Here is a 21,522-nt window from a genome sequence, read left to right on the forward strand (position 1 = left end):
CTTTTTATTGTAGTGAGGAAGCAGGATTCAGATTTGAAAATGATGTTTATAAGTAGATGCTAAACTCAAATGATAAGATGTGTGACCGAAAAAGGAGGCACGGACTCAGCGCCTGGAGAAACACCCGGAATGGTGCTCCCAGCAGGATGCAGCCCCCTGAGCACCAGCACGGTGGGCCTGACGGGGCGGGGGCGGCTCTGCAGGAGCAGGAGTCCTATGGGCCTGACGGGGCGGGGGCGGCTCTCCAGGAGCAGGAGTCCTGTGGGCTTGGTGGGGGCGCACACTGGGCTTTCTCCAGCTGATCTTACATTTTAAGTAGAGACACAAATCGGGGAAGGTGTCTGCTATTTTAAGTCTTGGCCGCATGGGGCCACTGCTACAGGGATCACTGTGTGGCCTCCTGGCCCCGTCCTAAGGCAAGTGCCTGGCCTCCTGGCCCCATCCTAAGGCAAGCGCCTGGCCTCCTGGCCCCGTCCTAAGGCGAGTGCCTGGCCTCCTGCTCTTCTGGCTTCAGGGCTCCTGCAGAGGGTGGCTCCTTCTTCCTTTCCATATGCTGTGGTCATCGTCTCTTTGTAAGTTCAGTCTCTCACTGGGGCCCACAGGTGGTGGTTTCTTGCTTGTGGCGCTGAAAAATTGTCAAAGTCAAGGAAGATTCTTTAATGAGATTTTACTATGAAAGAGGAGACTTACCCGTGAGAGTCAAATAGCACAACCCATTTGTCAGCTAAGACTGCTGCTTTCCAGGCCTAATTCTGTTCTGGTACATGCTTTAAATATTTCATTTTCATTTTGTTTCTAATGAGAACGTAATGTGATACAAGGCTAACCTCAAGCTACAGACGTAGAGAATCACCTGTAGCAAGTTAACAGGACCCCAGCGCCTTCCAGGAGCTGCGTGAGTGGTGTTCAGGGCGCAGCTGCGTCTCTCCCTCCCTGCCCCAGTGTTGGTCTTAGGAGGAAAACATCCAGCCTGACCCGTTCTATGACAGACGCGTCACCAACCTATCCAAACACTTCTCTCCCTGCAGCAGGTCTTGGGGCTCCTAAGTGGACCTGGGGTGAGTGGGACAAGGTTTACCAGCAACGCCTACATGTGTGTTTTGGGCTCAGCCCTGCACCCACTTCCCAGCAAGCCCAACAGATGCTGAGCACTGTTGGGAGGCTGGGACCCGAACACACTGTCTGTTCTCTCAGAGGCAGGAGCTACGGGGCCCAGGACCAGAAGGAATGAGATCCTTCTCCTCCCACGGGCTGGTCACTGCTGTAATCTCTCCTCTTTGCTTTCTGAAAAATGAAATTTTTATCAAAGGCCTGAGTCAGGGTGAGGGGATTTCAGAGGCAAATTCCACACAGAGCAGTGAACCTGAGTTTCGCTGGCCCCGGTTGAGGGGGAGGTGGGTGCGGCTCTCTGCAGGGAAGACCCCTTTCCCTCGGCTGGCACTGGAGTCCGCGTTGAGCTGTGACCGTAGACGCGCTTTCCTTGCATTGGGACGCACCTGCAAGGAGACCCAGTCCAGTCCCCCCCGGAAACATGAGGCCTGCGCCTGGGCCTTGTGGACTTTGCCCCGCAATGATTTCCTGTCGTTGAAAAAACTTTCAATCTAACTTTCCCCCGAAATGATCCAAGCAGGGTTTATTCTGGTATTTTTAACGTAAAAGATGCTTTGATTATTTAGAAAACACCGCATGCCTGATACTGTGCTTGAAAAGGTAAATCTCTTGAACTTTATGGCAGACAGTCGTGTTTTCCTTACTGTCCACCCCAAACCTCATCTTTCTTCTGAAGGAATTCTACAACAGACCTGCAATCATCCTCCCATTGTTCCCCCAGCCCTGACCCACTTCCAGGGTGTGGCTGACCATGCTGTCAGGAAGGCCTCCGTGGTATCAGGGAGGCGACCGTGGAGGCTTGGGAGTTGGCAGAATTTGTATTTCTGTAATTTTGCTTTGCTGCCCAGGCTGGTCTCAAACTCCTGGAAGCAGTCCCCCCACCTCAGCCTCCCAAAGTGCTGGGATTACAGGCGTGAGCCACGGTGCCTAGCCCAGAAATCTGAATTTCTAGGACTTTCAGCTCCTGGTACCTTTCACCACAGCTCTAGCCCTGCTGTCCACTTCACATCTGGCTCCTTCTGTTCTGAAATGGAACCTGGCGCTAATTGGATGATCAGGCATTTCTGCATGTTGAGTGCCGCGTCTGTACATCCGTGAGATGCACTGAGATGCATGTTTTTGGCACTGGCTGCTCTCGTTTGTCTCCAACACGCAGTTACTCTAGGATGAAATGCAGTGGAGAAACATGGATTGTTTAATTAAAGCAGGAGCTGTTATAATTCTTTCTCTGAAGGTTTGGCATTGGCCTTGCAAGATGGCGGCTATCATCAAAAGTTATCAAAACTCACTTGCTCCTCAGCAGGGTCTTAATGATGTCTCCATGAACTAAATATTATGAGACTCAACCAGAAGACCATGCTTACTCAAACTGGCTTCCCAATGCCACAAACTAGAGTGACTTTGAGAAAAACTGATTAGAGCAGTTCAAAAGCTCTAATTAAAAGGAGAAAAAGGAATATTTTTCCCTGCCTGCAGCAGCCGTATGTATTCAGGGTGATTCTCCATAGATTAAAAAAAAAAAGATCCTATCAAGAGTAACAATTTAAGTCCTAGAAAAATCTTTAGCTCTCACAAAGACTAAAATTGGGAAATTTGCCTAAACTGGTCTTTAATCAAATGCAGAACAGAAATCCATTTTGGAAACTGCATTTTATTCCCGAGTAAGAAAACTGGCATCGGGGGGAACTGATGGAAGTTGCCAGGCAGATGAACTATATGCCGACAGCCCCAGCCTGTCCTTGGGTCCCGTGGCCGAGCCCCTTCCGCGAGGCTGGACGCTGATGGAGCCACGCAAGCCGCAGCCCCACTCTGAGGGCCACATCCACTTGGAGGTGCATCAGAGCCCCGGCTTGCCCCAGCTTCCCCTGCACCTGCACTTGCTTGTCATGAAGAAGACGGCAAAGGAGGGCCTGGTGGTGTCTGCTGTGAACAAGAATACAGGCGATAGGTGACCTCTGCAAATTCCCTGCTGGTGCCTCTGGTGAGCGTCCAGTGAACCAGGTGCCCTAGGGGTGCAGAAGTGTGCTGCCCACACCTGGTCTTGCTGGCAAACAGGCTCATCCCAGAAGTCATGTGGCAAAGCAATTCATGCCAGTTAATCTGTGCCGAGGGCCTACCAAGCACTCCACGTTCATACAGGGTCCTCATTTAATCCTTCTCAAAATCCCGTGAGGGTGAGCATCATCCCAGTGTTCAGGTGTGGACGCCAAGGCTGAGCATATTGAGGTAGCCTGTCCACGCAGGTGGCGGGAGTCATGCTCAGGCCCTTGGCGCGCCCTTGGCAGCGGTTACACGCCCTGCTTTCAGAGACACGTGGGGTCATCGTAACAGTTTCTGGATCACAAGGGGGAGGGATCCTACCTCTCAGGAAGTGAATACTGTCATGCCACTGGTTGTCTCTGAACCACAACTGTTACAACGGTGGCACTGGCGACAAGACGCGTGAACCTTACCAAGTGGATGCCGAGTCTGTGGTCATAATAAAATCCAGAATTAGGCAAAGAGTTTGCCATGGTGCACTGGCATGAGTTTGAATGAATTATACCTTGACACTGGACTTGCCCAAGGGTCAGGAGTTTGAGTGAATTTTACCTTGGCACTGGACCTATACAAGGGTAGACATTTGTATGTAGGATAATTTTAAAAAGGACTTGAAATTTGAAAAGAAATTTAAATTTTAAAAGAACTTGAAATTTGACAAGGAAACAGTGAGTAACACTGGAAAGGCAGAAGATAGTACAGCGGGTCTGCTAGGAGGGGAAAACACAAACAAATGGACCCTTCGTGAATGGGTCACAGGTGACCCGGGAAGCTGTCTGGCAGCCCTGATGGAGTTGAGCCAGCCCACTCTTGGATGAGCCTCAGAAACACTCCCCACAGCCTCCCAAGGTGGCATCCTATGGCTGTTCCCAGGATTTCTCTGTGGTATCAGGGAGTGTCATCATTAGGGGAGCTGTATTTGTGGGCTGATGGGTTCAGGGGAGATGGGGCCCTGCCCACGGGGCCAGCTGGACTCTGAGTCTTGCAGTCTTGATCTACTGCTGCCGGACGGTCTCTCCCCGAGGCTGAAGTTACATGGCTGTGTGCGCCTGCAAGTTAAAACTCACTGCATCAGTTACTGAAAGGAGGAGGGCGGAATGGACATGAGGACAACTCGTTTCTGCCACAGCAATGGAAACGTACAGTGTGGCTGACGCAAACGACAGCACGTCAGACAGCAGCTAGAATCCACAGTGAGGTGCACAGATAGCAAAATGTGTGCGCAGCTTAGAAACAGGCTGCGAAGAGGCGAGAGGAAGCAAAAGGCACGACACTGCTCACCTGAAGGCTGCTGTGGCCTGAATGCGTCCCCTCCCCAGAATGTCAGCCCCTTCACAGTGGGCTTCCCAGCACCCAGAACTATGGGAAATACATTTCTTTTCTTTACGGATGAACCAGTCTCGGGTATCGTGACAGCAGCCCAAGATGGACCCACACAATCATCCTGTGTACTTTAATGGAAACGACCCAAATCCACACATCAGGCCCACGGCAAGGATGCTGACTCCAGGTCGCAGTAGGGGAGGTGCTGGGGACCTGTGAAGCTGATGACACAGTCGTGTCCCAAACTGGACACAAATCACACAGCTCCCTGTGGCTGAGGTCACCAGAGGAAAGAAAAAGCAAAAAAAAAAAAAAAAAAAAAAAAAAAAAAAAAAAAAAAGAATGTAGAGCAGATATCTGAACAAAGAGATTTTTAATTCCAAGTATGAAGCCAGGAAGGAGCCCACTGGTTCTCCTCTTCACTCCAGCGTGCACTATGTGTGAACACGGGGCTGTCCTGTGGGCACCGGCCTGGCACCACCACTGCCAAAATGCATCTTAAATGCAGAAGAGCAAATCATGCTTCTGTGTTTTGCATTTTGAAAATATTGGAAAGAAAGCTCCTTTGCAAGTGATTGAAAAAGTTATTTTGTATTTTGATGACTGGGTGAAAACCACATTTCACAGATGAAAATTAAAGAGGAAATTTAACAATTGCATAATGATAGTAGATTCTAATATAAAATACTGGGAATCTAATTTTCTGAAGGCAAAAATAGAGAGCAGTTCTGTCATTTCCCATAAATCTATACACAGGACATTTTCCTGCCTGTAATCTCTTTGCATATTTTTAAGTGGATTAGTTCCAGTGGATGTGTTCAGGGATATTTGCATACTAGTGCAAATATGTTAAGCTCAGCAGGGTGATTTCCCAAATTCATTCAAATGCTATTATTGATAACAGGATTTTCTGTGGAACTGTGTGCCACTGTGGAAGGGCTGATCTGAGTTACTGCCTGTACAGACACAGACGCACTTTATTACCTGGATGAATTTAGACATGGGGGGCAGGAAACTGTGAGGCCAGGCTTTCCTCCTGTCCACCAGCATCTACCAGCATCCAGGCAGAGCAAGAGATAGCATATCTGTGCCAGTGCAGCTGTCTTTAGAATAAACAAATATTTAGCTAAAATAACACATACCTATTTCTTTGCATTTCACCCTGAAAACAACAAGAATAGAGTTTGCAGAAGGGCTTTTACGCTCACAGTGTGGTTAAACTGGCTTCTCGGCTAAGAGCGGGGCTTGCTTGCTTTTATTCTATGCTGTCCTCAAGGTCAAGCACAGAGAATTCCAGGGTGGGCGTATCCTGTGCATTGTGGAAATGCTCAGAGCCCCTGGGCCCCGGGGGGAAGATCCACAGGGGAGAGGTGAGCCCTGCTGTCACCTTTGTTGGATGTCCAGGACCGTACCTCTCTCGGGGGAGGGGGATTGGGGTGGGGCCGCGCCGGCGGCTGTGAGCCCTTCCTGCAGGAAGGTGGGCTCAGATCATGAAGCACTGCCTCCAGGAGGCAGGAGCTGGAAGACGGGGCTCCAAGGCTCTGTGGCCCCTGGCTGAGCAGTGTGACCATGAGCGCAGCCACCATCCATCCACGTGGAGACAGCAGCCGCACAGGGCGGACGGCGTATCAGAGCAGGTGAGCTGACAGCTGGGCTCCAGCAAGAGCTTTCCAGGAATCGCTGTCAGGGCTGGGAGAAGCAGTGGCCCCAGGTTGGGAGGAGACGTGACAGGACTGGGCCTGGGGAAGCGTGTGCTGGCGTCAGGGAGAAGACGGCAGCCGCAACATCTGGCACCTGGGGCTGCAGAGCCTGAGCACCCCAGACCGCGCCCGGCAAGGGCGGCCTCCCTGCGCTGACTGACCTGGGCCGGGCGAGGGCGGCCTCCCTGCGCTGAGTGTGACCTGCGTGTCCTGCTCTCGGCTTTCGTGCTGGTTCAGAAGAACAAGGCCGGAAGGTTGCGGTCTCAGTGCTCGCTCCATGCCGGGAGCGCGCAGAGCTGAGGGCGTTTGAGTGCGCAGCACAGCATGGAGCCCGCGTTCCTCTCTGCACTCGAGGAGCTGCTTCCCGTTCCGTGCTGTCGATGAGGACGCCGGCCTCCGCCAGGCCGAGTCAGCACTCTGTCCCCGGGGTCTGACTCCGTGGCCCCTGTCCTCGCTGGGTCTCCCTGTTCCAACTTTAGTGACACAGTCTCAGGAGAGGATGCAGGCAGAACGGGCTTTCCTTTTTCCTGCCCTGGGGGCTGACATCTGCCTCACGGATGCCACCCACTGAAAGGGCAGCCCTTGTCGCCTTAACTCGTTTTTCATCTCAGTTACCGTCCTCGGCAGGGCATTGTCACATCCTAACGTGAGGATGAAATGGGCTTGAGCTCCCAGCAGCAGCCGCCCCGGTGGCTGCAGGTACCCCCGAGGCCGGCCCCAGTCACTGAAAGGGAAGCAGCCAGCCTGACCAGGGAGGAATCGGTGTCAACGCGCTCAGATTCCAGAGCCGGCACCGTGCCGTAGGGCAGGAGAGAAGGAGGACATGAGGCGCAGGACGCAAGTTCAGGCCACCCTGACCCTGAAGAGGGTGCAGCCACCCTGCAGCGCACGCTGATAAAAGGGTCTCTTCTGTTGTGGGCTCCGAGGCCTGCAGAGCCCAGACCTGACCTGATAAAGCCAGAGCAAGGGGCTGCAGCCACCGCAGGAGGCTTCAACGATTCACGGTGAAAGGTCCAAGTGAGAGCCCTGGAGTGTGTTATCCCAGGAGAGCTCCTTGAGTGTGACTGAGAAATAGATCTGGGGTCCTGTCACCAAGGCGGTGTAGAAACAGTTTACAAATGACAGCAGATACGAATCACCGAAGCCAGGCAGAACACCCCTCGTTCGTGCACGATAGAGCTCTAGTCTTGCACGGGTTCAATGGTTTAAGGAAGATGCGTTGTTGGGGAGCCACAGTCCCTGGCTTATCACACATCTTGCCATGGCTTGATTCAGGCCAACATTGATACTGCATTTCAGTTAAGTTGAATTAGACACTGCAAGTCAATGTCAGTTGTTTTGGGCTTCAGTTCACATCTGGTTCAGCTCAAGTTGTTAGTCCAGGGTTGGGAAGAGAAGTGGCGCTGGGCTTAGGCGTCCTCATCTCCCGAACCTGCCTGACACTGTGACACTGGGTTGGGTGGGAGTGGGAAAAGAGGGGAAGGGATTCTGAAAATACTAATTCTAATTTTGCAATCTATCTTTACAAATATCATCCCAGGGCTCCTTGGAGAAGCAGCTGATCCCAGCTCCGGGGCACAGAAAGTTTCCGGTAAGCCTGGGGCTTCAGGGCCTTCAGAGCAAGAAAGTGCCCTTGGCAATGGGGCAGGTGGAGAAAATGCAGGAGCCAGCCCGGAGAGGCTCCCACTGGCCAAAGAAGAACCTGGGAGTCCACGAAGTGGGAAGGGGGATTAGGGAGAGAGACGGAGAGCTGGGGGCAGGGGAAACAGGTAAGCCAGAGAGACAGCTGGTGGGCAGGGACAGGAGAGGCAGAGAGCGAGGGAGACGGGCAGGGTGGGGGAGAAGACTGAGGGGAGAGAGAGGCTGAGACGGAGTGGGAGGGGGGAGAAGACTGAGGGGAGAGAGAGGCTGAGATGGAGCGGGAGGGGAGGGCATCTGGTTTCCCTTCGGCGGCCACTCTGACATCATTGTCAACTCTACTCGGAAATCGGTGAGGAAAGGGATTGACTTCAGCAGTTCCCCCTTGCTTAAGAGAAAGTGTGTTTCATTTCCTCTTGATGAGAAAAAAGCCTTTTTCACAGAATGCTTGGTAATAAATGTGGCAGGAATGGTGAAATTAGAAGATCAACTATTTTGCAACCCGAATGAGGGCACTGATTTGGGAAAAGGCTGTTGGCAGTTGCTGAGGCATCCGGGGACCTGGAGGCAGAGCGTTTGCGGGCGCTGGGGCATCTCTGCATAGGTTTACCACCGACGGCTCTGCACTCACCTCTTCAGACAAGCGATTGCCCTGGTGCTCCATGCCACCCCATCGACACCTTCCCTGAACTCACCCTGCACCCACGTGCCCTCTGAATCCGACGCCTGAAGACCTTACTTCCGGTGGCAGGAAATGCAGCCGGCAGGAGGAAGGGTTACGTGATGGAGGGAGAAGCTGTTCTACAAGAGCAAGACTGGGGCCTGGCCCCGTCAGAGTCACCACCTTTAGGGAAGCAGTGGACAGAGATAAATGAGACAACACAGGCTCGCAACCAAATGCAGAGCCTGACCGTTGTTGGCTGCTGGTTGGAAAGATGTGCTGGGGACAGTGGGGAAATCTAGATAGGAACGGAGTGGAGTTGATATCACATAAAGTGACCACGAGCTTGCCTGGGATGGTTCTGGCTCACACCTGCTGTTTCGGCATAATTATTAATCCCACCTCATTCACTTTCCAAAGTGTCCTGTTCTGGTGATAATTCCTATGGTCATTCAAAAGCTGGGGAATTGGTGTAGTTGTCTTAGGCATGAATAATGGTGTTGAGCTTACAGGGTGTCTTCATTCCTAGGAGATGCCTCAGGCTCAGAGAATTTAAGCTACTTGGAGAGACCAGGGGCACACAGCTCATCTGATGTAGAACTGGTTTATAAAAACTGTGGTAAACAAAACAACCCAAAAGTAGGCACGGGACCGGAATGGAAATTCTCCTAAGAAGATAGACAAAGGTCAACACGCACGCGAAAAGACGTCCGGCACCACTAATCAGCAAGGAAATGCAAATCAAAACCACGAGGTGCTGCTTCATAACCATCAGGATGATTATCACATATTTTTACAAACGAGAAATAAGTGCTGGAGAGGATGAGGAGGAATGAGCACACTCATGTGCTGTTGCTGGGAATGAAAAACGGTACAGCCATTGTGGAAGACGGGGTGGAAATTCCTCAGAAAATGAAACCCAGATTTAATTACCGTATGATCCAGCCCTTCCACTTCTGGGCATAAACCCCCAAACTGAAAGCTGGAACTCAACAGGTGCTTATACACCCATGTTCAGAGTAACATTATTTTAACAGCCAAAAGGTGAAAACAGCACCATGTCCATCTACAGATCAATGGACACAGTGCCATGTGCTAACACGAACTAAATGTGGCCTGAGAAGGATGCCAGGACGTCTATATTTGAGTCCTTGTGGACGAACTATAACCTACCTTAATAGCAGACAGGACTGAAAACCTAATTCAGGAGTCTGCGCCTGTAATAGTGGCCGAGTCTTGACCAATCCCAGCAGCCATACGTCAACCATGCATAGACTGCCGAGTATTCAAACTGTTCCAATAAGGCAAACGCCAACCTGGAACCAATCCAGCTGTTCTGTACCTCACTGCCGAGTTTTATATCACTTCCCCTTTTTTTTGTCTATATATTTGTTCTGACCACGAGGCATCCCTGGAGTCTCTCTGAATCTGCTGTGATTCTGGCGCTGCCCGATTCATGAATCATTCATTGCTCAATTAAACTCCTTTAAATTTAATTCAGTTGAAGTGTTTCTTTTAACAAATGGAATATGATTCAGCCTTAAAAAGGAGGGGAATCTGGACACAGGCTATAACACAAGGAACCCTGAGGATGTTATGCTGGGTGAAATGAGCCGGTCACAGAAGGACGAATCCCGCAGGGTGGCACTGAGGAGAGGTCTCTGGGGGGGTTGGAGCCACAGAGACAGAAAGTAGGATGGTTGGTGGCTGCCACGTGCACGCAGGGGAATCTGGACACAGGCTATAACACGAGAAACCCTGAGGATGTTATGCTGGGTGAAATGAGCTGGTCACAGAAGGACAAATCCCGCAGGGTGGCACTGAGCAGAGGTCCCCGGAGAAGTCGGAGCCACAGAGACAGAAAGTAGGATGGCTGGTGGCTGCCAGGTGCAGGGAGGGGTTGCGGAGTTCCTGTCTGATGGGGACAGAGTTTAGGTTTGGGAACTCTACATTTTAAAATGTAAATTTTACAGTATGTGTATCACAATACAAATGTATTTTTTAAAGTATAGTAGACTTTGCCTCAAAAGCCCCAGTTCTTTCAATCTAAATAAGAAAATAATGCAAAATACGCCAAAGGCTTTAAGACCCTGTTCATCCTAAGGCAATGTAACAGTTCACAAATAAAGGAATAGCTAAGTTAATTGAGGCCCGTTAACTTACTTGCATATTGTGCTACCATTAGGATGGATGGCCAGGAAGCTCCTTCAGAAGCTTGGTAAGAGAAAACCTGGAGTGACTGGAGGGGCAGAGCTGGGACGGGGCCTCCTCGAGGGGCTACGGTGCTGGGGAGGGCTGTTTCCTGATCTGGGTGTGGGTTACAGGGGTCTCGGCATTTTGTGAGAATTCAAGGAGCTGTGACATTATGTTTTATGTACTTTTCTATATGTATGCTATACATCAAAAAACATTGACTACAGTTTTAAATAAATTAAAAAATTATGGATCCATATTGGCAACTATGTAAAGACACACACTGAAGGGAAAGATGGAAAGGAACCTCCCACTGTCTACCAGAGATGGCTTAGGTGACGTCCCCGAGGCCACCACAGTGACATCCCCCCCAGGCTGCCATGGAGATGTCCCTACAAGGACTTGGGCTGACATCACAGTGTCCCCGTTGCTGGGAGGGGCAGGCAGTGGTGTCCGTGGTGGCAGTGCAGGTAGATACACCACGGGTTTGCCCCAGGAGAGGACCCCCCGAGTGGCTGCTGTCCCCCCAGCAGGAACCTGAGGCGGGAACACCTGCCAAGCTGGAGACAGTGGGTCACAATGGCTTTGCTTGCGGTGACCAAATCCTCTCAGGCTGGACGCCAGCCCCCTGGGGAGTTGCGCCCTGGTGCTCACTTGGGCACTTTAATTATCTTTAGTAACAAATTCTCTTCAGCCCAGCTCACTACAGAAAGCCCTGGAGAACAACAAAAAGGAAAACCAACCCCGAGTGGTCTCTGCCGAGCCCAGATGCACGACGGGACCTCAGGCCAAGCCCACGCCAAGTCAGCCCCAAGGGACTAGGAAGAGCAGCCACGTTTGATTTTGTTCTTCAGCTTCGCCTTTCTAACAGCAAGGACTTGGCTGTCTCTAGACAGGAGACAGACGCTGTCCAACTTATTCTAAAATTCTCTTTCACTCTTACGCTCAGACGCCCTCATGCCACGGGCAGGTTGTAAGCAAATCCAACACGGCAGATAGTAATTAAGCCTGCAGAGAGGATTTCTGTACGTCAGCACACCCAGGAGCGTATGTAATAGGAGTCTCACTCGTTTTTGTTTGCCCATCTCTCACATAGACTTACATTCTTACCTACGTGTGCATTTCGTGTTCTGGACGATGGTGCACCAGCACCTGCCCTTGCAGGAGCTCCTCTTTTCTTCTTTGCTGTGGTCAGTTGCTGGGACCCAGGGGCCGAGTGGATCACGCAGCAACCTTCATCACGGGGGATCATTCTGGGGGCATGTGTGGCCTTTTCTCTGGCTTGCTCGCTCCTTATCTGTATTCATTCTGTCCTCTGCATTCCTTCCTTTCTTCCTTCCTTCCTCTGTGCCCCACTTCCATTCCACTCCTCTCTCATGCACAGTCACACATGGTAGACAATGTATTATTTAAATACATTCCTGCAGAATTTCTATTGTTGTATGTGCCTCATTTTTAACTCACGACCACGTTTTTCATGACACATCCTTTCCTGTCTTACTTTTCCCTCCACACACGCAGGTGCAGAGACCGCCCATCCACTATGCTGTTCTCGCAGTTACACCCAATCCCAACAGGTCCCTCCCCCTGCCCAGGTGGACACCAGGGGCTCCCTCTTCAGCCTCCGCAGATGATGCTGCAGGGCTGTCTCTGTGCCTGCAGACTCATGGCCTCAAGACTTCCCCAAATCAGGCTGTAGACCTGCCTGCCAGGTCTGAACTGACCGTGACCACAGCCATTCCCAAGTCTTCTCCGAATGGCCTCGCTGCTGGCACGGTCCTCGAGGGACATGCCCCTCATCCCCACAGCATCTTCTAAACTCCCCCGGTTCCTCCTTTTTCTGTTTTCCCCTACAAGCCTCCCGTCTGGGTGCTCAGTGCCAGCGGCTGGATCCCCCCTGCAAAGCTGCTCCTCCCCTTCGAAATCTGCAAGTCACCTGTGGGGTAAGGTGAGGCTTTGGGACTCTCCCCTTCCCCAAAATATCTGACCCGGTGATTTTAACATCCGGATCGTCCTTGTTGGGTTTGGTTATTATTCCCTTGGGGATGACAAAGCACTTTGCTAACTCTGTCATCTCTATGTTTGTTTGCCCCACTTTTTTGTGAGAAGTAGAGCTTTCTCCTCCTGACCTTCCCCACCTGTGCTCTGGTGCTATGGACCATGCACCATGGATTACACTGCCCTTTGTAATGCGTCATCCTCCATTAACGATCTTGTTCGCACTGAGGCTGAAATCAGCCAGGGCTTGCCCCTGGGACCCTGTCACTCTGACAAGTGTGGAATTTTGGGGCTTACTTGCCTCTGGGAATAAAGGACATCCCCACTCACGCTGTGTCTTTCCTGCTGCAGGTCTGGGAAGAACATTTCTACAAGGGGCCTCAGCTAGTGTTGTGCCAAACAGTGCACAGCAGTGGTTCCCAGACTCCTGGCCTCAGGACTCCCTCACTCTGAAGAGCCCCCGGGGAGACCCCAGCATGCTCCAGCCTAGAAAACAAAGCAGAAACTTAAACATTATGGATTAATTCATTTAAGATAAACAATACACTCCTTATATGTTAACCTAAATAATGCATTTTAGTGAAAAATAATTTTTAAGAGCAAACAATTTTACTATTACTTAGCAAATGTTTAATAGATTGGGAAAGAGGGGAGTATGTTAATAGCTTTCTCAAATAAATATGGATTTTTTTATACAACAGCAAAACTCAACAAACTGTAGTTTCTTAAAGGTTGGTTGCAATGTGGAATATGAAACCGTAACAATAATGGTGATAGATACTGCAAGAGTTGAAGAAGAAAGAAACACGAAAAGCAGCTCAACAATCTAAGACAGGTTTATTTTGGAGAATAAACCTGAGAGGGGCTTCTGCCCGATTTCGGTCAGGAGCCTTTTCTCTTGGAGACTAAGGGTATTTAAGAGTTCTGGGAGGGGGAGCTTATCGCAGGCTAGGAATGTTTCTGTGTGGAGGAGAGTCTTATTGCAGGACTGGAGTGTCTCTGGTCGGAGGGGAGGTTATCTCGGGGTTGGCATGTCTCTGGTCAGAGGTTTCATTTGTGATTTAAGGTCACACTGACATTAGCCATTAGGCTGATGTTTTGGGGCTGGATTTAGGCAGTTTTGAATCAAGTAGAACTCACAGGGGTGATGCTTGTCTAAGATGATGATGCTCCTGCTCCGTCAATCCAGACTGGCGCCATTGTCTCCCTGATGGTAAATCCATTCTGGGTCTCTGTGGGGAAATGCATCATTGGCCACTGGATTTTGTACAGCGGCTTGATTATGGAGTTCATCTGCGTGGGTTTCAGCTGAACGCCAGGGGCGCCCTTTTCATCAGGAGTGAGGGTGGAGGTTAGAATGATATAAATGTCATGCCACGTTAAATTAAAGGACTGAGTAATGTGCAGGAATTCCTTGCGATAATGAGAGGGATTTTCAGAGGAAGATCCCAGATGCTGTTGGATCTGTGACAAATCAGACGTAGCGAAAGGGCCATGAACACGAGCACTGCCTTCAACCCCAGCCACTCCCAGAAGAGGAAGAATGGCAGAGGTGGTTTAACTGGCTGGCGTTTCCTTTGCCTTTAATGTCCAAATACAAGGCTGGGCCCACCAGCCCCCAAGGGGCATCCAGGAGGGGCCCCACCCGATCCCCACGGACCACGTTTGAGAGAGTGGCTGGCACGGCCCCTTTCTAGAGGCCATTCTTAGCTCCGGCTGCTGCTGCCCTTCTTCGTGCCCAAGTGGCCTCTGGCTGGGCCCCAGTCTTTGGCTTCCAGGGCTTGGGCTGCAGCTGGACTGTGGTTCCTGGACTTCCTCACCCACCCTCACCACAGGAACAGGAGGGCCCAGCCTGGCCCCTTGCTTGCCCCTCCCCTTCTCATTTGCCCCCAGGTGACTGGGGAGAGGGGCTGGTTCCCTGCAGGAAGAAGACTGCCAGCCTGGCCTCCACTGGGCCTCCCGGGAGGTGGGTTACTGTGAGCCCTGTGGGGTGGTCAGGCCAGAGCCCCGGAAGGGGGTGGAGACACAAGGCCCCGAGTCCAGTCCAGTGTAAAGCAGGGGCTTCGACCTCCCTGAACACCTGGAACTGTGGGCCAAACCCCTCTTCCCAAACCCCTCATCCCATCCCTGAGGCACAGTTCTCTCCTGTTCCTCTCCTCAAATTATTCTTCCTGTGTCATGGGCTGAACTATCCGCGGCCCACATCCATGTTGATCCTGGCCTCTGATGTGGCTGCATTTGGAGACAAGGCCTTAGGGAGGTGACCAGGCCTCAATGAGATCATCAGGGTGGTCCTGACCCAATCGGACAAGAGGAGGACAAGACCCTAGAGACGCCCCTGGTGCAAACAAAGGCCACAAGAGGACTCAGGGAGAAGGTGTCGTCCACAGCCTCAGGGCGAGGCCTCGATCGGGGACTCCACCTGCAGGACATGAGGATGCCAGGCTGTGGGCTTTGCTTATCCTGCTATGGGGCCCGAGCTGGCTCCTCCCCAATTCCTCCCTGGCCGTCCTTCCTCTGCCTTTTCTTCACTTGCTCTGCGACCCAGGGGCCCTTACCAGGCTCTGGATTTCAGGAGCTGGGACTCCATCATCTCATCTTGGTAGGGTCCCCACATCTCCAGTGTGCACTGAACATCCTGGGGAGGGGGTGACCATCGAGATCTCTGGGGTGCACTGAGCATCCTGGGGAGGGGGTGACCATCGAGATCTCCGGTGTGCACTGAGCATCCTGGGGAGGGGGTGACCATCGAGATCTCTGGTGTGCACTGAGCATCCTGGGGAGGGGGTGACCATCAAGATCTCTGGGGTGCACTGAGCATCCTGGGGAGGGGGTGACCATCGAGATCTCCGATGTGCACTGAGCATCCTGGGGAGGGGGTGACGATCGAGATCTCCGGTGTGCACTGAGCATCCTGGGGAGGGGGTGACCATCGAGGCTTCCACTGGCAGGCGGCTCCCTGTCTGTCCATCTCCCTTCCTTTGTGTCGTCATTCAATCCCTTACAAGGATCCTGGCCTCAAGCCCCCCAGGGGAAGGGGGCAGCCCCTCATCAACTCACTGTGCCACATACAGCTGCAGTGGAACAGAGGCCTGTGCTGAGGCAACGAGGTGGGGCTGAGCTCCCGAAGGCAGGGCCTTCCCCGACTCTCCCCCTGGCCCCTGCCCAGTGTCATGGCCTCCCCTCCAGCATGTGCTCATGTTCACACACACCTGGGGCCATCACCTGTGATGAGGCTTGGCAGTTGTTATTGTAATATTTGACTTTTAACAACAGGCAGATTACCTGGGCAGGCCTGATGGAGTCAAATGACATTTTTAAAAAGAGGTTCTCCATACCAGAAGATTCTTCTGCCACCCTGAGGTCGGCTGCCAGGTTGGAGGGGCCACGGGGCTGGGACTTGGTGCCCTGAGGTGTGGCAGCGGCCACAGCATCAGCCAGCAAGGACACGGAGCCTCTGTCCTGCGACCACACGAACAGCATTCTGCTGGCGGCCCGTGAGTCCCCACACAGAGGTCCCAGCCCGGGCTGTACTGAATCCCCACCCAAAGACACTGCGAGGCAGCAAATGGTGTCGTTTCAAGCCACTATGCCTGTGGTCATTTGTTATGCAGAAGAAGAAAATTAATTTTTTTTACAATAAAAATTTTGGAATTCAGTTTCCTCCATCCCTGGCCCCGGCCCAAACTGGGAGGGAGCAAGAGATGAAAGAATGGCTGGGACACAGCCTGCCTGGGCAGCCTCAGGACAGCGCTAAGATCCGCAGCTTTCGAGCTGCTTCTACCTGTGCTCCCTGGCTCGTTGCCGGCCATGAGCTATGGGACTGCTCTCCTGGGTGGTTCTCGGGCAGGCTCCGGGTTCCTGGGATACCTGCTCCTCCGCCGGGTCCTGGGCGGTTCTCAGGCTGGCTCCGGGTTCCTGGGATACCTGCTCCTCCACCAGGCACTGTGACCTTGGCTCGCTCTCAGCCTTCAGGATTCACGCAGTGGACCAAAGCCCTAAGTAACCTGGTAGGGAACTCACTGCACCACAGTATCCTGTTGAATAAGTTTTGAGGAATTTCTGACCCCTTCAAAGCTGTACCCAATATTGGTGCGAGATGGGGCAGATGCATGCACATTTCTTATTTTGGAGCGGGTGGAACACATTCCTGCGATTCTCTGAAGAGCCCCGGGATGAGAGGACATGTCACCTGGAGAGCGCTCGGTGCAAGAGCTGCACAAAAAAGCAAAGCCCAGAACTGACCCTGTGGGCCCTGGAGTCTCCTGAACCCACCACAGTTCTGCCCTGGAGCCTGGCGGCAGCTGGGCCTGGGAAACAAATTAGAGACCGGCTTGTGCAAGCCCTCTCTTCTCAGGCTCTGCAGACACAGGCGGAGGTCCCAGGGTGCAGGCAGTACTGACAGGCTCAGATATTCTGTGTTTTTTTCCTTCTAGGCACAACTGTCTTAATATTGGCAACCTGACAATTCCTCATGCTCCTGACTGTTTCCTTCTCTGCCTGTCTTAACTGACATGGTTTACAGAAAATAAATTACATGAACTGAATATTTTGCACTATTGTAGAAGATAAATTGATCTAATTATTATCTAACTTCAAACACAGTGGAATAAACAGATTATCATATCTATGCTGACATATTAGAGACAAGATTTATTTGCTTTTGTTTTGCAGAAGATGCATTTTCCTTTTTGGAATCAGAATGATACACAAAACGAATTAACTCTGAGCATCCCACCTGCTCGACTGTACCTCTATTCCTCAATATTCTCAGGGTCAGGAAAGTGAACGCAGAAGGTTTCGCAAAGTAAAGCCCCACAGGATCACAGAAGCAAGAAGGGAGTCTACAGGAATTCTGTGGAACCCAGGAAACGGCCACACGTGACCCACCACCCCCCGCAGTGGCAGGGATTCTGTGGAACCTACAGGGATTCTGTGGAACCCAGGAAAAGGCCACACATGACCCACCACCCCTGCAATGGCAGGGATTCTGTGGAACCTACAGGGACCCAGGAAAAGGCCACACATGACCCACCAGCCCTGCAATGACAGGGATTCTGTGGAACCTACAGGGATTCTGTGGAACCCAGGAAATGGCCACATGTGAACCACCATCCCCTGCAAGGGCAGGGATTCTGTGCAACCCAGGAAAAGGCCACACATGACCCACCACCCCTGCAATGGTGCATTCACTTGCAGGGGATGGAGAAGATGGAGATGGTTCATCATTAAAAGACACAAATGGGACGTTAAGAATAGTAAAATTATGAGTCTGCCAATATTGAATTTATTTTCATATTTGCAAAGCATGTGCTATTAATTAAGAAGCATTTAGGCCAGGTGAGGTGGCTCATACCACTAATCCCAGCACTTTGGAAGGGTGAGATGGGTGGATCACCTGAGGTCGGGAGTTCAAGACCAGCCTGACCAACATGGAGAAACCCTTTCTCTACTAAAAATACAAAATTAGTCATGTGTGGTGGCATATGCCTGTAATCCCAGCTACTTGGGAGGCTGAGGCTGGAGAATCGCTTGAACCTGGGAGGTGGAAGTTGAGGTGAGCTGAGATCACACTATTGCACTCCAGCGTGGGCAACAAAAGCGAGACTCCGTCTCAAAAAGAAAATAAAAATAAAAAATAAAAAAAGAAGCATTTAAACGGGAGGTTTGCAGGCTGGTGCCTCTGAGATCCCAGGTTCCACAAGGCCATGGAGGTTCTCGATGGAGGCAGGAGTCCGGCTTGGACACCACTGCAGCACAGGTAGTTACTGTGGGATGAGCAGCTCCTGGCCACTCCCACGCCTCACAATGACTTCGGAGTTAGGGGAAGAGAAGGGAGGGCAGGGGCGGGCAGGGCGCCCTGCAGACAACCACAGCTCCCCTGATGCCAAAAGACGGTGGAGCAGCGGCGCCTGCAGCTCCTGCCTCACGTGTGGCCTCCTGGGAACACCCTGTCTGGAGCAGCCTGCGTCCTGTCCTCGGGTGACGCTGGGAAGAGTGGCGTCCGCTGCCACATGCCTGTGCTCCAGGGCCTACAACCTGCATCAAGACGGGGACACTGCAAGGCCACCAGATCCAAGGGGACTATTTCCAGAGCCAGAAACATCCCTGTTTCACCTGCTTCCAGAAGGTTCCAACATGTGGAAGAGACGTCTCTTAGGGACCTGGAGGGAAGTGGCAGGACAGGGGCCGGCGGGGACGCCAAGGCTTCCTTCCCCTCCCTCCACGCTGCCCATCTAAGCATCAGCTTTGGGCAGGGGTGGTCTGGGCTGATGTTCTCCAAAGACAGACAGAAGAGGACAGCAACACTTGAGCAGCCACCTCCACCCGTCAGAATGGCCCTGATCAGCACTGGGGAAGTGGGGAGCCCAGCAGCCCGCCTGTCACCTCCTCAGAACGTCACCGTCACCAGGCGACCCTGCAGTTCCACTCCCTAGAGGAAGGGAGATGGGCACCCACACAGTGTCTGGGACACGGATGCTCACAGGCGGGACAGGCGGGACAGGTGGGACAGGCGGGATAGGCAGGACAGGCGGGACAGGGTACACATGGGTCCTGGAAGACACAGAGGGATGCTCTCACCACAAACAGGACGAGTGTGGTGGTCCCGGCAAACGCATGTGGTACCTTGAATCATGCACCTAAAATGACTAAAATGAGCTGTATGTATGTTTTACCACAATAAAACCCTATCATAGATAGAGGCACCTGCCCTCACAAAATGCTGTACCAATTGACTGATGGTTTTTTTTTTTTTTTTTTTGAGCTGGAGTCTCGCTCTGTCGCCCAGGCTGCAGTGCAGTGGTGCGATCTCGGCTCACTGCAAGCTCCGCCTCCCGGGTTCATGCCATTCTCTTGCCTCAGCCTCCAGAGTAGCTGGGACTACAGGCGCCCACCACCACGCCCGGCTAATTTTTTGTATTTTTAATAGAGATGGGGTTTCACCGTGTTAGCCAGGATGGTCTCGATCTCCTGACGTTGTGATCCGCCTGCCTCGGTCTCCCAAAGTGCCAGGATTACAGGCGTGAGCCACCGCACCCGGCCTGACTGATGCTTTTAACACTTAGTAATACCAAGAACTGACGACTGCTTCTATGACAGAAAAGAAAATCGAAACAGGAAAAACAGGTACCTGATATGATTCACAAAGTAGAGAAGAGAAAAAAAACTCAACTATATTCAAACTACTTAAACTAGAACATTTTAATACCCAGAAAGCATTCTTAAAACAGAGACTTTCAGATACAAGGTGATTCAAAACTTCATAAAAATATATGAGCTTCAAACTATACATTTAACTTAACAGAATGTCCATTTTCAATTTTTACAATAAGTAGAAAAACAGAATCAAGTTTTATGTAGTAATTCAAGATATATATAATTGCAAATAAGTGAAAAATTTCCATTTTACCCCAATTTCTCATCTGAAGCCTCAGATGGCATCTTGCCCACCAGGAACAAACACGTGAATAAATAATATGGCAGAAATGTCTTTCAAGTTCCCAGAGAACTAACTCTAAGCCCATCTCACATTTGTCTTTTAAGTTTTTTTGTTAAAGAGGAGCTGTTATTAAAGAGATATTCCATTTTAGTCACTGCTCTTCTCAGGAAGGATATGTGTGATCCAGTAACTAAAGAAAGCTGAGATTACTCTGGCATGGTCTAGAAAGCAAAAAACACAAAACAAAAAATAAAACAAAGACAAAAAGAAAAATCATAAGTTATTATTATGTAGACACGAGCCTTTGGGCCCAAAGTGAACTCCCAAATAATCTAATAAAATGCAACTTTGGCATGAAACTGATGTTGAAAGTGACACATTACACTTGTTAATCACACATTACATAATCAGTATGGCAACACAGTGGCTCAATTCTGAATATTTGTATTTCACTGGGGTGTGAACCCTTGGTTCACTGGCTCTATTACACCTTAACTTCAAAACATCACATTGCAATATTATAGGCTTAATATCAGACCTGGAAGAAAACCCACATATAAAACGAAATGAAAATGAAATAGAAGTTTATGTCAAGGGTGAGCAAGTAGAAAAAAGCCAGAAGTGGAGCCGTAAGTGAGACAACACAGGACCATGTGGTGCCCACGTCATGAAACCAGGGCTGTGGCAGCGCCGGCCAAAGGCAGCCAAGACACCACAATCGCGATGCCACAATCGCCCCTGATGTCACCACCAACCCTCAGAGCTTCACGGCAGGGACAAGGCTCCGACCTCTGAGCCCACTGGTCCCCGGCTCCGACCTCTGAGCCCGCCGGCCCTGGCTCTAACGTCTGTGCTCACCGGGCTCACGGGTGGACACTGGCTGCCAGTGAAGGCTCTCCCCAAGGTCAGGTTTTACAACTTGTCCGGGCACCAAATGTTGCACCTGGAATCTACTGCTTCTGAAGTTTCCAACCACATAGAGCCAAGCCACAGACAACAGAAGCCTCATTCACACTCCCCCCAGGCAGGCTCCATCCCGCCCAGGGGCAAGTTGCCTGAGCTCTAGAAAGCCCCAACAGTCAGGATGATAAAAATCTAATTCCCATACAGAGGGTTAGAGGAGGTTGATGTTCGGAAATCCTCAGCCCTTCTCAGTGCACGGTGGGAGGAACACTCAGGGAATGGCAGCTACTACTGATAAGGAGTACGTGTAATAAAACATCACAGAAGCGGGAGAGCTTGGCCCTAATGCTGGCATCGCAGCTGAATGCAGCCCCCATGACTGAGGAAAAGTAACTGCTGAGCCAGAGAAGAGGCAGAGGAGACATGATCGGCAGAAAACACCCACACCTGCTTTTCAAATGTGATCTCTGTGCTCATCCTACAGAGGTGAGAGACACAGTGACTAATTAAACTCC

General features: G+C 51.3%; 1 protein-coding gene across 7 annotated transcripts in view; it reads right to left on the reverse strand.

Annotated features, from left to right (window-relative positions):
• Positions 1 to 606: 606 nt before the first annotated feature.
• ERICH1 (glutamate rich 1) overlaps positions 607 to 21,522 on the reverse strand; it is an 81,833-nt gene continuing 60,917 nt past the window's right edge. For 2 of the 7 annotated variants that reach the window (XM_014345882.4, XM_063606622.1), the window contains exons 6-7: positions 11,776 to 13,895; positions 9,951 to 10,387 (exon numbers count right to left, since the gene is read on the reverse strand). In XM_014345882.4, the coding sequence (XP_014201368.4) occupies positions 13,819 to 13,895 (77 nt within the window). In that variant the 3' untranslated portion in view covers positions 9,951 to 10,387; positions 11,776 to 13,818. Of the gene's footprint in view, positions 626 to 9,950; positions 13,896 to 19,851; positions 20,326 to 21,522 lie in introns of those variants that run through there. The other 5 variants (XM_034965590.3, XM_034965588.3, XM_034965586.3 and 2 more) reach the window with 4 other exon arrangements.

The sequence above is a fragment of the Pan paniscus genome, chromosome 7 (assembly GCF_029289425.2).
Source record: "Pan paniscus chromosome 7, NHGRI_mPanPan1-v2.0_pri, whole genome shotgun sequence".
Lineage (NCBI taxonomy): Eukaryota > Metazoa > Chordata > Mammalia > Primates > Hominidae > Pan > Pan paniscus.